The 16,109-nt window shown below is 41.1% G+C and overlaps 1 protein-coding gene across 1 annotated transcript in view; it reads left to right on the top strand.

Annotated features, from left to right (window-relative positions):
• Nucleotides 1-16,109, top strand: part of kirrel3b (kirre like nephrin family adhesion molecule 3b) — a gene marked incomplete at both ends in the record, with an annotated part of 200,839 nt that overhangs the window by 100,087 nt on the left and 84,643 nt on the right. Inside the window, one exon of the mRNA XM_083695120.1 lies at nucleotides 12,294-12,443. Coding sequence (XP_083551246.1) covers nucleotides 12,294-12,443 — 150 coding nt within the window. The remainder of the gene's footprint in view (nucleotides 1-12,293; nucleotides 12,444-16,109) is intronic.

Genomic DNA, 16,109 nt, shown 5'->3' with positions numbered 1-16,109 from the left:
TTGTTGCCCTAATTCTACTGCACCCAGGTGACCTCCGTCACGTGGGTCAAGGTAGCACCCTGGTGTACTGTACAATACATTCAGTGCCATTAGTCAGGAAAGAGCCAATAGAGCTATAGTAGAATTTACTTTGTGAAAGCTGCATGTGAGCCTGAGTGTGCCTATGCATGTGTCGATTCACAGAAGCACAGACAAAATCTATCATGGGTTCGTCTGCGGTTAACCTACATAAAATATGTCCAAAAAAAAAACAGACATCAAATTAGAAAGGGGAAACAGTAAAATGAAGAGGCAGTAGATGGGTTTTCAGCACTCCCACTATTTGGAGCTGAATTATGGCCCCAGGCAGAGCTGCTGGCAAGAGAAAGTTTAAGATGAGAGGAGAAAGAGAGAGAAACAAGTACAAAAATGCTTTCCTGAGGTTTCTCACTCTAATAAACAGAATGAGAGGGATCTGGTGTAGTACCCCCCAGGGGCGGCCTGGAGCTTGTGGGAGGGTAACCTGGGATAAGACTCACCTGAGCTCATGCATCAAACCTCCTGTACTCCTCTTAGGACAGGTCTCTGTTCACTGATATCCAGTCTATGAACACACTTAAGTCTCTAGTTGCCTCCAGGGCCCTCCTTCTAACCAGAGGAATGTGTGTGTTTGAACATACTTTGAAATGACTGGTGATTGAGATGTACTCTAATGTATGTAAAGAACTGGGTCCTGTCTTATATGAATGATCGGCCTATGATGTTCAGTGGTAGTGCTGGGAGAACATCTCGGAAAAAGTCTTGTAATCTGTTGAAAACAGTAAATATATTAGTTTCAGAAGTAAATAAGGGGTGTCTTTATTTACAAAGATGACTTGTACTGGATGTTGAGATAAGTATTTTGGGGAGAGTTTTAATAAAGCAAAATGCTTCATCTAGCTAAATTGTCACATTCAGCTTTCTTGCTGAATCCTGCTGTTGCATAATATGTTGTGTTACTTTGCTGAAAAGCAGTAGTACTTTGATAAACAGCTTTTTTAAGATCACTATGAAAACAGTACGGATATAAGCATCTCTAAAGTGAAAAATGCAACAACAAAAAAGGAAACAAAAGGGGAGCATTTTCGATTGATCTGGCTCTTCCTTATCTGATTAATACTGGTGCATTATGGGGCCATTTGTCCACAGAGTCTCTGAAAAACCTTTTCCATCATTACCCTCTCATTTATATCACTGCCTTAAGTCTCCTAAATGCTGTGCCTACAGAATCCAGCGCAGCTGTGCACTTTTATGGAATTTGCTAATGTACTATAAAAGACATAAAATATGAATGGCTTCATTTTTCCGCCAGCTCTCTTTTATATGATCTTTTTTACTCCATTTTGAATTCCCATTTATTTATTTGAAGGCAGATGTGACTTTATGTCCTCGCCATAGCTGTAAAATGCTGCTTTAAAATGCAAATGAAGTTTTGATTGAGTGATTTTCATGAAAATTGTGTTGTGTACAAGGTGGCAGCATGAAAACACGTCCAAAGGGAAATTTATTCGGTCCCTTTTGGGCCCAGTTATGTACTCCTGGAAAAGTCTACAGAGGACATCCATGGGATTTGCTGGAATGCTGACAACTATTTTTAGCCCCCTCCTTGGATCTTATTCCATAACCTTTTGCCAGTATTACCTCTATGTAACTCAGAGATGCCATACAGTTTAATTCTAGAAGCAGTCCATAATTGTGTTGCTTCAGTAAAAAGATATCAGTGAAAAGGTCTCCTCATTTAATCCTCATCTAGCACTCATTTTCAGTAAAACTTTAATGTGATTCCATGGCAGGATGCAAAGATTGACATTTTATAGAATGTCTGTGCATTTATATGCACTTAAGTTGGAGTGTATATTTGAACGGTAATGACTTTCCTTGGCCAAAGTGGCCCCCACTGAAATGGATCTCTTTATTCCTGACTGAATGGATTACTCTTAGCCAAGGTGTGGTGTAATTCCACTCTGATGTAGACCCTTATCTCATGTCAGTGGTCTCATACACACCTAGTGATAAAGCCCTCTCTCCTCCCTTGTCCAATAATAAGAGCCTCCTCTCTGACAAGTTGTTACCGGCAACCTTCTTCCCATCTCCCCACACACAAAGGGTGTATGTTCTAATGCTGCAGATAATGTTAAGGAGATGGACCTGCTGCTGCCCAAGTCCAAAACACACTCACTCACGTCACTTGCATTCTTATTCTTATGTACATCTCAACCCACACCCAGACTGGGGGTTAAGATAAGTGCCCTCTAATGGAATACATAAACCAAATCATGGTGCTATCATCAGGACACTGTCATTGAACTCTGATCCAGCACCCTCTATCTTTGCCATAAGAGTATATTTCCCACTACCAGGGTGAAAGTGAGGCATTTCAAATGATTAGATTTGAGTGCATTTGCATTTAGAGCTTGGCAGCTCCTGACAGTACAAGCGTGGCGACATGCCATCTTAAGGATGACACCATGTAATGTGGTCCATTTGGTGATGTGCACTGAAAGCTGGGTGATGTGCACTGAAAGCTTATCATAATGCTGCACAATGCCTGTCTCACATGTCTGTGAGACAACAAAAGGGACTGCAGCATGCATCAGCACACACACACACACACACACACACACACACACACACACACACACACACACACACACACACACACACACACACACACACACACACACACACACACAACCAGAAAGAAAGTAATTTAAAATCCTAATTATTGGTCACGTAAACAAGACAGGGATCATTATATTAATGTTTATGGTAATGAGGGGATGGCTGCTTGGGTGTACTGGCCAAGGCAGCGCCATTACCATTTAGATTTAACCTGGCACTTTGGCAGTGGCGAGCGGCTCCTCCAAATCAAGGCTAAGTGGCGGATTCATCAGTGTCCCACCAAGACAGAACACTCGCCTGGCGGTGACACGGTAGCAGGGCCTGATTGGGACAAATATGTCTCCCTCCGGGGTCAGCTCTCATTCACCGATCTGAGCTCTGCTGAAAGAAAGACAAATGTTTTGATTATGGGTCTCTCTCAGTGTCATGGTGGCCAGCGGATAACAATGATATGATGCCACTCGCTATGAGCAGATATCGAAGACAAGACAAAAATGCATCTCTCTGTTGTCTGGAGAGCACTAGATGGGGGTTTTATGAGCCAGAGAAAGCTAAGTGTGAACATCTTTAATGAGTCCATATCCCATTGCAAAGGGATTATTTCAAACCCTGCATGGTATAACACATATTTCAATTTCACAATATTTAGAAATGATGAACAGTGGTATTAGCCATGTTACTGCTGCCTTCATCTTCATCTTGTTGTGTTGTGATTGGCCTTGTTTTGTGGTTTTCTCATTCTCTGGTTTTGTAGATTATACAGCTGAGGTAGGTACAGTAAAGGCCATTGCTATAGAGGATTTCTGAGCACATAATTAGGGAGCCGTGGCAACACATTGATGTAGCAGAAGTGGCATCTGGCCTTCACCACAGAATCTGGGTGGCAAACATTTGTTTAAATGGTTTACCTCAGACCCCATGCCTCATCAACCCTCCTTCCCATCTTATCCCCTCACAGGGTAACAAACTGTCAGTTATTCCTTCTCGTCGCCATCTAACGCGGCGAGGAGGAGGCTATCTCATCGCAATCCCATTTCTTTTGGTGCATCTGAGCATTAGCACCTTTATTTCACCAGCAAGATATCAGTTACGGTGTTCTCTCACGCGTTTTCCCTCAGACAATAATTCATTATAGCAGACCCTTGTAGAGTCTACCAGGAACATATTAGAATTCCTCAGATGTGCTTTAATGGACCTGAACGTCACGCTGTTTCCTCACTGAACACCAGATGTATTAACTTGCACCATTTCTGATCTAGCTTTCTTCCTAAAAATAATTTAAAAAATGTATTTTCAGTTCTAAAGTTACTCTCTGATTTCATGCAGTTTTTTTTCCTTCTCCTCCTCTCTGGCTGGTGGCCTTGGGCTGTGTTTCAGAGTCTTTTGTACTTGCAGCAGGAGAATCAATTGAAGGAATCAAAGTCATTGAAGCTACATTTCTCTCTCTCTCTCTCTCTCTCTCTCTCTCTCTTTCTCTCACCCTCTACACATGTTCAATCTGCCAAAGATGAGGCAGATTGAACCCCTGTCTGATATGGCAGGATTTTTTTTACAGGGAACATAATGTGAGTGCAATGTTTCACAGCTTGCAGTGGAAGACAATCCACATGTAAGGTTTGGGAGAGAAACCATGAAGAGTATAACACCTCAACAGCATACTGCAGAAAACAGTAAACTGCTGTACTGTAACTCTTCAGTTTTGCACTCAAAGAACAAACTTCTTAGCCAGAACATTTCTGAAACAGAGAGACACATTATATTACAACTAATAATAAACAGCACTCCTAGCATTTTACAGATGAACTAAGGAGCCATCAGTAGTACTTACATGCAATAGCTGACACCGTTTACTGCGCACACACTCCCCATTTCCGAGTATACCTTTTCCTGTCTACTGTAACAATTAAATGAAGCAGACAAATTATTGCTCTTCTCCAGTTGAAGTGGTTGTGGATTAACAACCTCCCAAGTAAGATTACTATGTCATGTCTTTCAAGAGAATGACACAAGACAGGCTTTTCAAAGTGAATAGATTTTTCAAGACAACACCTATTTTGGCTTCACTTGCTGAAATAGGACAGGGCTAATAGAGAATGCCAACTTGCTGAATGAATAGGATCAAGGCTGGACATTTGTCCTTGACATTGCATAAAGATAACGAGCCACACACAAACACACACGCACACACACACACTATGCATCATGATCATGTTTTAATTTTCTCTTGTAAACAAATACCACCACCTATATTTCAGAACATGACATCTTGCTAATTTGATGGTTTTTCTAATTATTCTGAATATTGATTTTACACTTGTTCTAACCTTTCATGACACAGGAGGGCTTTGGGCTTTATTTCCAAAAGCTTTGATCTATCTTTTGATTTAATCTTTGTCAAGGTACACTTCTTCCTACAGAATATGAGCTATGGCTGGACAAGTCAGTGCAGTGCTCTACCTGTGACATAGTGTGTAATAGACAAATGGGACCCTCTAAATCAGGGGTGCCCACACTTTTTCGGCTTGCGAGCTACTTTCAAAATGACCAGGTCAAAATGATCTACCTACATTAAAAAATGCTAAATATATATTGCGAAATATATACATGCGAATGCATGGTGACACGTGACCACATTGTACGTCAATCAAGTGGTGCACTCACACTGGCTCAATTGCCTCGTACCGTGCTGAAGCACAAATGTCCGTCGTAAAAAAATATATATATTAATGTCACGCGATCGACCCGCACTACTCTCGTGATCGACCGGTCGATCGTAATCGACGTATTGGGCACCCCTGCTCTAAATGTATGACATGCCTTTTGAAGAGAGGCCCTCTCTACATCACATCCATCAACCAACTCAATTGAGTCTGGCCCAAGAGCTCATCACTGAAAAATGAATCTGATCAATCCAAATGAAAGCACACTATGGCACAGCCATTAAGGTCTCTCTCTAGCAAAGGAAGAAGCTGAAGTGGAGGAAGTTTACAAAAAGAAAGCTCAATTGTAATACTGGGAAACAGAAGGGGCCCTTCCAATTCAATCAGGCACATCTGAACTCCAAAACTCCTTCTTCCTCTTTCTCATTTGCATCTCTTTTAAATCCTTACTCTGTCATTATGCACAACTCAAAGCTTCTAAAACAAGTCCACTTAGGAGAGTAATTCTCCACATCTCTCTATGATTTTAATCAATACATGCTCTGAGAGGGTAGGTTGTGTTACAGTACATTGCATTTTATGCTAACTAAACTATTATGTCAGTTGACTTTGAACTCAGTTACCTTGGAAACCAGCCCACGTAATCTGTTTCATGACAGTAATCATAATTGCTGGTCAGATTTGTTCCATTGTTTACAGCATACAGTAAAGGCCCAAGTAAACCACAGTACTTTGTTTTTTATTTCTACTACATCTAAGACTAAAAAGGTTGTTTTCCTTAACCATATCCATTACCACTTCCTTCATTCATCATAAACATGTGGAAACAGTAATATATAGAAAAGAAGATGACTTAATAATCCATTCTGTGGCCTACTGTATAAAGCCTAAAGCACTTTTGACTTGATTTAATGAGAAGTGTAAGAAAGATGCAGGTCATGATGATTTAATACAAGGTTTCTAGCTCTAGATACTTGAATGTCCATTGTCCATGGAAACCCACTTTTTCAGCCCCTGTGGCTTATGATCGAGAGCATGTCTTTGTGGCTCTCTGATCATCGCCATTTGTAATTTTTAGAACTCATCATTGGAGGCGATGATTGTGCCTCAGCAACAGTCCTGCTCCACTAATGCGGAGAGCGAGAGAGGGCATAAATACACAGGCTTCCGGCAGCTGCAATGTTTATCTTCCCTGCTCCATGTATTTACAGTCTCAGAGACAAATCTTCATTAGAACAGCAGCCATCACGTTGCAGAGAGCCTGGTAGATCATGTGTCAGCTCATTTGTTTTACCAGTGGACGGGTGAGGAAAATGTGTTTGCACATTCTAAAAAGGGAAGATAAAGAAGGCAATGCATTCTGCATCGAATGGATTCCATATTTATAACTACTGTTATAACTTTGCCAGCTATGGCTGAAGGAATTTAATTTAATTTACATTGATGAACTGTACTCAAATAAGGCTGGCAATAGAAGATGCATGTATTGTATTACATCCCAAACAATTTTGGCAGATAATAATTTTGCCTTCTAATATCTATCTCATATAATATCTATCTACAGTTCATCAACTTCTTGTGGAGCTCATCCACAATACAAAGTAGCTTTGTCTTCAGCTTATGAATTCTTACCTAGTCTATGCCCCAGTCAAGAAATTCTCTATGATGATTTGCCTCTTTTAACCATTCTCTGTAAATATATCTAATGGACAGCCTTTCAAAAGTTGTATATGTAATATACACTTTTCAGTAACTTTGATAGATGGAAAAAGATGAAATCAATTACTGCCAAAATGATTTGATTTCTGAATAGCTCACTATCCTGGTGCGTTTGATTCAGGTGTAATACATTACCCGTTTCTTTACTAGGAACTGCATACCAAAGGTGAGATATTCTAGACTGGCAAGCTAACCATTTGTCCATCTCATGGCACTTTCATTTGGATAGTTACTGTCAGGCTGCCTTCAGACGTAATGTGACCGTCATAACCTTCTACCAACATCACTATTTGAAAGGACAAAAAATGGACACAAAAAGATTTAAGAACCTTGAATTGAAAGATAATAAAGCTTCTCAAGTCAATGTGAAGCAAATCATCTTAAAGATTTACATTTACATTTATGGTATTTAGCAGACGCCTTTCTCCAAAGCGACTTACAACAAATACATTTGTCTAAGTGAATCATCTATCCATCAGTCATCATAAGAAAAAGTAATATTATGCTAGGACCAGGGGCTATTGGCAGTCACAATGATAGAAGAAAGGAAGATTTTTTTTTTTTATTATTATTATTTAAAGGAAGGCATTATTATTTGTTTTATGAATGCTCCTTGAAGGGACAGCATCTAAATAGAGAATAGGCACCTCATCATAATGACACTGGTATTTGATATCTGTGTGTGTGTGTGTGTGTGTGTGTGTGTGTGTGTGTGTGTGTTTCTGTGCCTGTGTGTAATTACAATGGTAGTTCAGGTGACCAATCTGAAAGTGACCTTATGATTGGTCTATTAATGTAAATTAATGATAGATAATTGAAAGTTAAGAGGGGACTGATGTGACCCACAATCTCTTAATAAGTGTTTTCCTATTTCATTCATTAACCTTAAATTCTGAGTAGATTAGATCGTAATGACCGGTTGATTTAAAGTTGACCCTAATTACACAATGGTATCTGCTGTCAAGCCTTCTTCAGCCAGGTTACTTACTTCAGACTTTTGAAAATGTAATTACCAACATTGCTATGTCCAACAGCTAAGCATAGGTCTTCTGTACAGTAGGATAGGACTTCTGTATTTGTCCATATATGGGTCTTTTATCAATAACTTTCAATCGGGTGTCTCAAAAATAGGCATCCCTTTTTACCCTTTCTGAGTGGTTGTTTGCATCATAGAAGTAGATGAGACGTATTCCTCAGCCATGGCCTCACCTTGAGGTAACATTTGTCAACCCCTTCATGTGTCAAATCCTCATAACAGTCAAGCCTCACTTCATATTATCCTAACCACTTTGTCGACACTACCCAGTCTAGAAGTAATGGTTGAAGAAAAGAAAAAAGAATTGTCAGTGAGGCTATAGCAAAGCTAACTATAGCTCTCATAGAAGAAAGCTCACAAAAGCCACGACTAGAGGAGGAAAACACAGCCTCTCTGATCCACCTCCTCTTAATTAATTGATGCACCTTACAGCATGGTTCTGTGAGGTTGTGGTATTAGCAATTGCGCTACAGATAATCAAGTGTGTCAATCATGGCCCACACTTTCAGTCAGAGAGTGATGGAGTGGTTAATGTATAACTGATCAACGTTGGGCAATGAAGGGCAAGAACATATGTCTCTGTATCTAAGAGGAAGGACTAGGAGATAGGGGGGGGGGGGGGGGGGTGTATTCTAAATTTTTGCTGTCAATTGCAATGTGGCATTCCACTTGAATAAGTTGGAAGCAAGGCCAAATTATTTGAATTGAGTGAAACAAAGCTATTGAGAGAGAGTTGACAAACAATTTGGTGTTGTATATTTGCAAACTCACAGACATGTATTGCCATGTAATGTTATTCAAGAAAGAGATTTTATTTTATGTTTTATAACTACAACAAAAACACAATAACAACAACAACAACAACAACAACAACCACAACCACAGTTCAAAGGGTGATGCGAACAACAAGGGGGAGATGCAATGTGATGAAAATCTTCAATCCATAAAGAAAGAAAGTAAAAAGGACCAAAAACATGAGTATGATCCACTATTTGTCTGAATAGCTATATCACAATTCATGTAAATGATTAAGACACATGTCCTGGTCTTAGAGGAGGCCTAGTTACCTGTTCCTCATTAGCTTGATTAGCTGTTGAGATGAGAAAGCCCCCCAGGGCTGCAGGTCTGCAGTGACAGACACCAGGTGTAGACACTTCCTCTGCGAATGCCAACACATCATACACACACACCTGACCTCTCAAATCAGGCCTCGTTTATCTCAGCACAGTGCCCTGTCTAGACGTTTTCACAAGGCTCAGCTCTCATCCGCCTCCATTAGCACCGTTAATAAAGCGTTATTAAGAGGTGTCTGCTCTCTGCTCTGCAAGCACCTGAGCTTCCTCACAATCAGCCTTTGGCTGCCAGCGCCTCAGAAACCCTGGACAAAACTTTTCATCCACCGTTTAATTGTTTTAGTGAAAATTGCCCGAGATTTGTTTTCTCCACTGTATCTCACTACATTTTTGATCATCTGGTGTTATCTACCCCCATTCTTCTGGAAAGAGAGAGAGGAATCTGTTGTCTTCACTCCACTGCACACCGCGCTCGGCTGCCCTTGCAGCTGGCCCAGGGAGGAAGAGGAGGAGGTAAACGGGGGGGGGGGGCGTCCACCAAAGCTGCCCGCTGTCCACCAGAGCGGAACACTGGCAGATGCGACAGAGCCTTGTACTCCGCAAAGGGCTGTGACTTCACCAACACTTCTGAAGGATCCCTAGTCTGATCAGGCTCTCTCTACCCCCCACCCCTACTCTTTTCTCAGTGCTCCTCCAGTGACCTACATATGTGGCCTGCCACAGCGAGTCTTTTTATTACATGGGGAAGATCTACATTTTTCTGGTCAAGTGGCCCGGCCAGGTGCTGTTTTTTGTCTGTGGAGGGCCTCTCGATCTCTCAGCTATCTACCATTTACTTCTGTAGCCCTCCTGTGCCTGTGAGGGTCTAAGAGAGCCAGTGCTTTTCAGAGACCTCTACTCTGCTCTGCTCCTGTGTCTATGGAGAATGGCTCTTTCATTAGTAAGGGGGTGGTAATGAATGAGTGTGGGATGGCAACAATGGCTTAGACAGTGTTTGATCTAGCTGTGTGTGTGTGTGTGTGTGTGTGTCTGTGTGTGTGTGTGTGTGTGTGTGTGTGTGTGTGTGTGTGTGTGTGTGTGTGTGTGTGTGTGTGTGAATCGTAAAAAGCATTCTTTATTAAATGCAAGTCTGCATATAGGCTGTATAGTGCATTATAACACTTGCTGTAAGCAGTGTGCCTATGCCTATGCCTACAGTTCACAGACAGTATTATCAGCAAGGTAGAGGCAGGTAGAGCTTCTCAAGAGAGAATATGTAAGTTTGACAGGAGTCTCCTTGCTATTTGTTCTTTTGTATTATTATGTTAATTAGGTTGTATTGCTAATAAAGATAATTATCCTATGATGTGTGTAACAATAATCACTGGTGAGTTGAAGACCTAGCACAGGTAAAGTGGCAACCTCTGAGAAAATCCTTCTAATCTGTCTAATTTCTCCCAATGGCGGGAAAGCTTTTGACGTGATAGGGGGGGGGGGTTGAACAGCAGGTTTGAAGGGAGGAGAAGGTATGGGGGTATTAGTGCTGCCAGTGCGGTGGCGCCGGCGACATTAAATCAATTACAGCACAGGTTGAAGTGGTTGATAATAGCAATTCTGACTGTGAGGATAGAGAATAGAATAGGAGCAAATTCTCCTGTGTTCGCTTGTGCTGACACATGTCAAAAGATCCGCCAACTTGCTGTCTCTCCTATCATGTGTGCACTGACTGGTTTGCCTCGTGCAGCCAAGATAAACCCTTCTTATGGGAGCCTGAACAAGGCTGTCTGGGTAATATACTGAAGGCCGACACAACAAAAACGTCACAGGGAAAAGTGGCTGGAGAGCCTGGTTCTGAAGATGAATAGCCCTTAAGTATTCACAGCACAATTTTGGGGATGTTGATTAAATAATTGGTGCATGCAAGAGTTGCTGGATACAGTGAAAGGAGTGGGAGGAAAGAAAATAACATTTCAAAACAAAGCATGAGAGGAAGTGAATTATAGTGAGCAATCCAAAATGTTGTTGTGGATAGAGAGACATGAAATATGGCAACATCATTTACCATGCCTGCTGTTGTTGCTCTTCATGGTTATTATTGCAATCTATTACAGTCCTTTTGCTATCTACTGCTTTTGTTACCCATGGAGATATTAAAGGAGAATAGGGAACACATATATTTGTTTGTATGAGAGAGAGAGAAAGAAAGAAGTGTGTACCTAGCGTGAGAATGTGTTACTGAGATGTACATAAATAAGGTAGCCATGGTTTTCCTGAGCTTTGCATAGTGATTGCAAGTGTCCAAATGAGAGGAAAGAAATAAAGAAACATCAAAGCAGGGTTCAGCTCTTAGAGACCAGAAATTTCACTTTTTGTGATTCCTGCATCCCCACCGCCATCCACCAACACATTCCCAAGATGAATTGGCTGTTTTTACATTAAAGCTTTAGCTTCTGGTAAACACAATGTGCTCAAGAGGCTGACATTCCAACAAACCTTTGCTTCAGATGGTGGCAGCGAGGGGCAGATGAGGGCTACAGCCAAGATGACATGCTACACTATAAAAGGTTTTTTTTCATCCACTATACTTCTCACAAGGCATTCCAATTACCCCAATCGTCTTTGTGCTGGAGTGTGGTGGGATGCTTTTTTGGGGCGGGGGGGGGGGGGGAGAGAGAGATGGTGTTTAGGCTGACTCAGACAGATAGCTTCAAAGACATCAGAGCCCAACATTTTCACCGACGCTTTGCATGTCAGTGACACCTCTCTCTGAGTGCCATTCCCCTGCTGTGTCTCTTGTCTACCGCTCTCCCCCCTCATAGTCCTGATGGGGTCTGTCACAAGACACTTTCTGCCTGAGCTCTAGCAGCACCGCATGGCTAATAACAGCAAAAGCTTGAGTACATCTATCCAGTCTGAGTTAATGTGCGCCAGAGATGTGGTGTTGACAGACGGAGCTGTGATATGTATAAAATGTACATGTGAACAGCCAATCTGCATGGTGGAATTATATGTAAATTAACACAGTTGAACTTTGATGGTTATCTATCTGTCTTGTTTTCGTTAGGTGTTGTGAAGATGTTGTACATTTCTGCACTGGTTGGGGAACAGGGTTTGAACCTAGTTACCCCAGAGCTCATATCATACTGTATGTGTGACATGCCTCTGTTTCTCATTTTCTTTTTCCAGGGCTTGACGCCATGTTCTCCCAGCAGCCCCAGGACCTGGTGGTGGTGGCAGGCCAGCCCGTCACTTTACCATGCTCCATCCCTGGTTACCATGGCGTTGTCCTGTGGATAAAAGATGGCCTAGCTCTAGGGGTTGGCAGAGACCTATCAGGTGAGGAAAAGCATTTATCACCTATGTCACTCCCATCTCCTCCTCTGGCATGTGTCTGTTTCCCATTCCTTCTCTAATCTGTTACAAGCAAGTTCTATTACTTACACTCTGTCATATATCTGTCACTCTCAAATGTTTCCCTGCTGCTTTTCATCCAATTTCAGTTGTCTTCCTCTTCTACTAAATATGTCAGTCAGCAGGTAGAACTATACAGAATCATCCTATGGAAGAAGTTAGGTTAGTGTCAAGATTGTTTGGCCCATTGTTAATATTAGAGAAACTTTAAGAATGTGAGGTTTAACACCTCTTTATTTAAACATTCTTGTCTGAGCTTAATTGCTACCTGGCTAGCTTAGCTCGCAGAATGTGTGATTGCTATAATAACAAAAAGACACGTTATAGAGGTTGGAGTTGGACTGCAGTCCAAGCAGCGCTGCAAATCAAACAACAAGTTTTTTAGTTGTAATGGAATTGCCCCTAGCTTCATGTCTTCACATTAGGGGTTAAAAGTAGTTTATTATTTTGTATGACTTACAGTCTACAACCCTTCAGCATTATGTCCTAATCAATAGAGTGATTGGGATTTTTTTTTTTTTTTTCTATTTAGGTTCCACCACCATCAAATCTAAATGTGAGCTAGCAACCAGCAGTCATGTTTCAAGTACTTTTAGCAAGTAAATGGCTTTTGAAGAGTAATTCACTTTCATAATTGCCTTGTGCCTCTTGTATAATTGTTTAATTTGGAGTAACACTTGCTGCTATGCTGTCATTTTAGTAGCCTGGCATTTCTCCACTTGACGCTGGTCCCTAATGCATATCCATGAGATTTGCAGACTATCTGTGGAAAGCATCACCCCACATTTTAAGTGCCGTCCTCTTATGAAAGTGCCTCCATATAGCTAGAATATCTGCAAGTATTGTTTATCTTCGATTTTTAGAGTCTGCACCTACCCAAGTTAACTCTCACACATCTCACACATCTCACACCTCTCCTCTCATATCACTGAGGGATCTCTAGTCTCTCACAGTACTTGCCATTCAATGCATGATATAAAACCCAACTGGGGCCCTTTAAAACTGTGGGCTCCGATGATCATGGTGATTAAATATGTATTCCACCAGAGATCGGGGGTCTGCTAACGTCTGACCTTCAATGACTAGTCTAGTGTACCAGCCATGTCACTGATAGTGCTCCTTAATTAAACCTCAGTGACCGATGGTGTACCAATAAATCCATCCGATTCCTCCAACCGTGCCCTTATCAGGCCCTGGAGAGGCTGGGAATGGCAGTAAACAATGGCCATTCCAAACCAAACCAAGTCTTGAAGGGGTCGGGAGGAGGATAGGTATGGATGGAGAGAGGGCTATGGTCTTACAGTAACAAGGAGGGAGAGAAAGAGAGAGAGAGAGAGAGAGAGAGAGAGAGAGAGATTGTACTATGCTTAACAGCACATTGGTGTCAGTTAAACGATCATTGAGAGGCTGCAGTGCAGGCCTCAGCCAGTACCCACCACTGTGCATCAGTACTTCACTCTTTATACCGATCAATGGCAGTGCTGGTTCACACAAAGATGGGGAGAATCTTAACGATCCTCTTCACCCTGTAAAAATATTCATTCTGTGTATATGTATGAAGTAGATAGAGCCGAAATGGTTGCCTGGACGAAAGATATTTCTGAAAAACAATGGAACGGTTAGGGTCAGAGCATTGTATCTAGGACTGCCATGAACGTTGATTATGTACATTTGTCGATTTGCATATTTATGACTGAAACGTCATTTTGTTTTGAAGATGGAGTAGTGTTCCTCCAAAAAAACCCTCCCATCCAGAGCATCAAAAAGTGTGAGAATACTTTAAGCGGAAATCAAATAATATGACGCTTTGTTCACTGTGCAACGCCCAAATGGCACACCACAACAGTACAACTGCTATGCACGAACCTTTGAAAAGGAAGCATCCCGGAGCCATACAGTGATTTTACGGCGCAGCACTGTAAGCGATAAGTTGATGCTAGCTGGCTAACTATGTAGGTAAGCAGCTATTGTTGTAGTAACAGCAACATTGCTCTGACATGTTGAAAGGGCTGCATTCAATGACAGTGTACGCTTGCGTGACTAATGCAGTTGTCCTATAAAACGATAGCTGTTTTTTAACATAGCTACTGTATGTCAGGAGGTCTCATACTCTGTATAGTAAACAGTAAACAATATCCATGTGTGTACTGCACAGTGCAAAGTTTATCAAAATTAATTTTACACACATCCTGAAGTAATCTGTAATCTGCGTTTGCTATCAGAAAGTGCAGCCCCTCCAAGTGATAATCAATTTGATTTTAGTTGGGCATTGATAAAATGTCATGATGAACGCTTAAAACACAAAAGCTGCCCACTGATGGGTGTTCTATTCTTATAAGACAATAAAGAAAACAAGAAGGAAGACATGGATAATTGCATGTACTCACCCTTACCTGTATAATAGGCATCCACACACAGTATTTGCAGGCTTTAATCAAATTAATGTGTCATGAATCATGTAATCTTATCAATAATATGTACAATATACACTCACCGAACACTGTATTCGGAACACCTGTACACCTTCTCATGGTGGAAGTGATGTAATGGTGTGGGGAATGTTTTCTTGGCACACTTTGGGCCCGTTAATACCAATCAATCATCGCTTGAATGTCACAGCCTATTTGAGTATTGTTGCTGACCATGTGCATCCTTTCATGGCCACAATTTACCCATCTTCTAATAGCTACTTCCAGCATGATAATGCACCATGTCACAAAGCAAAAGTCGTCTCAAACTGGTTTCATGAACATGACAATGAGTATCCAATAGAACACCTTTGGGATGTGGTAGAACAAGAGATTCACAGCTTGAAAGTGCACCTGAAAACCTGGACCAGAATCTCAAAGAAATGTTTCCAACATCTTGTGGAATCAATGCCACGAAGAATTGAGGCTGTTTTGAGAGCAAAGGGAGGCCCTACCCAGCATTAGTATAGTGTTCCTAATAAAGTGCTCAGTGAGTGTATGTATAATATAAAATAATATACATAATTTGTAAAATTGTGCAAAATATTAATATTTTTTGTAAATTAATAATTTACACTAATTGATTAATCAATAAAATAATTGTCAGATTAATCGATAACAAAATAATTGTTAGTTGCAGCCCTAATTGTGTATTAAGATGAATGACACATTTTTAAGTGTACCACAGCTGCTCTTTTTATTGCTTCTGTCTATGTTAACACACAACACAGTCATGCAATAAAGAATGATGGCACATCCATGTCTATACACAAGGAACGCAGCTGTATACATAAAGTGTGAGGCATCTAATATTGTGCAGCGCATTTGAATATCGGTCTACTCTGCTATTCATAGAAACGAGCTGCGTTGGCAATAGCGCACTCCGCCAAGGCCTGTTTCAACTCAGAGGAACAGTGATTAAAATGAGAGAAATCTTTCACTATTCACTCTGATAAATCAGAGGACAAAAGATAATGATTCATGCGGCCCCCAAATTCCTGCTTCTTCTTTGTGTAGCGCTTTTCTACTCTAATTAAAGAGAAATACATGGGCCCAAAGCTGCTCCAAACACAGATGAATAGCATGAATATGCATGAATGTCATGAATATATCTCTGAGCAGG

This window comes from Argentina silus (assembly GCF_951799395.1).
Source record: "Argentina silus genome assembly, chromosome: X".
NCBI lineage: Eukaryota > Metazoa > Chordata > Actinopteri > Argentiniformes > Argentinidae > Argentina > Argentina silus.
Note: the sequence above shows the minus strand (reverse complement) of the source record. Positions and strands in the feature narration are given on the sequence as shown.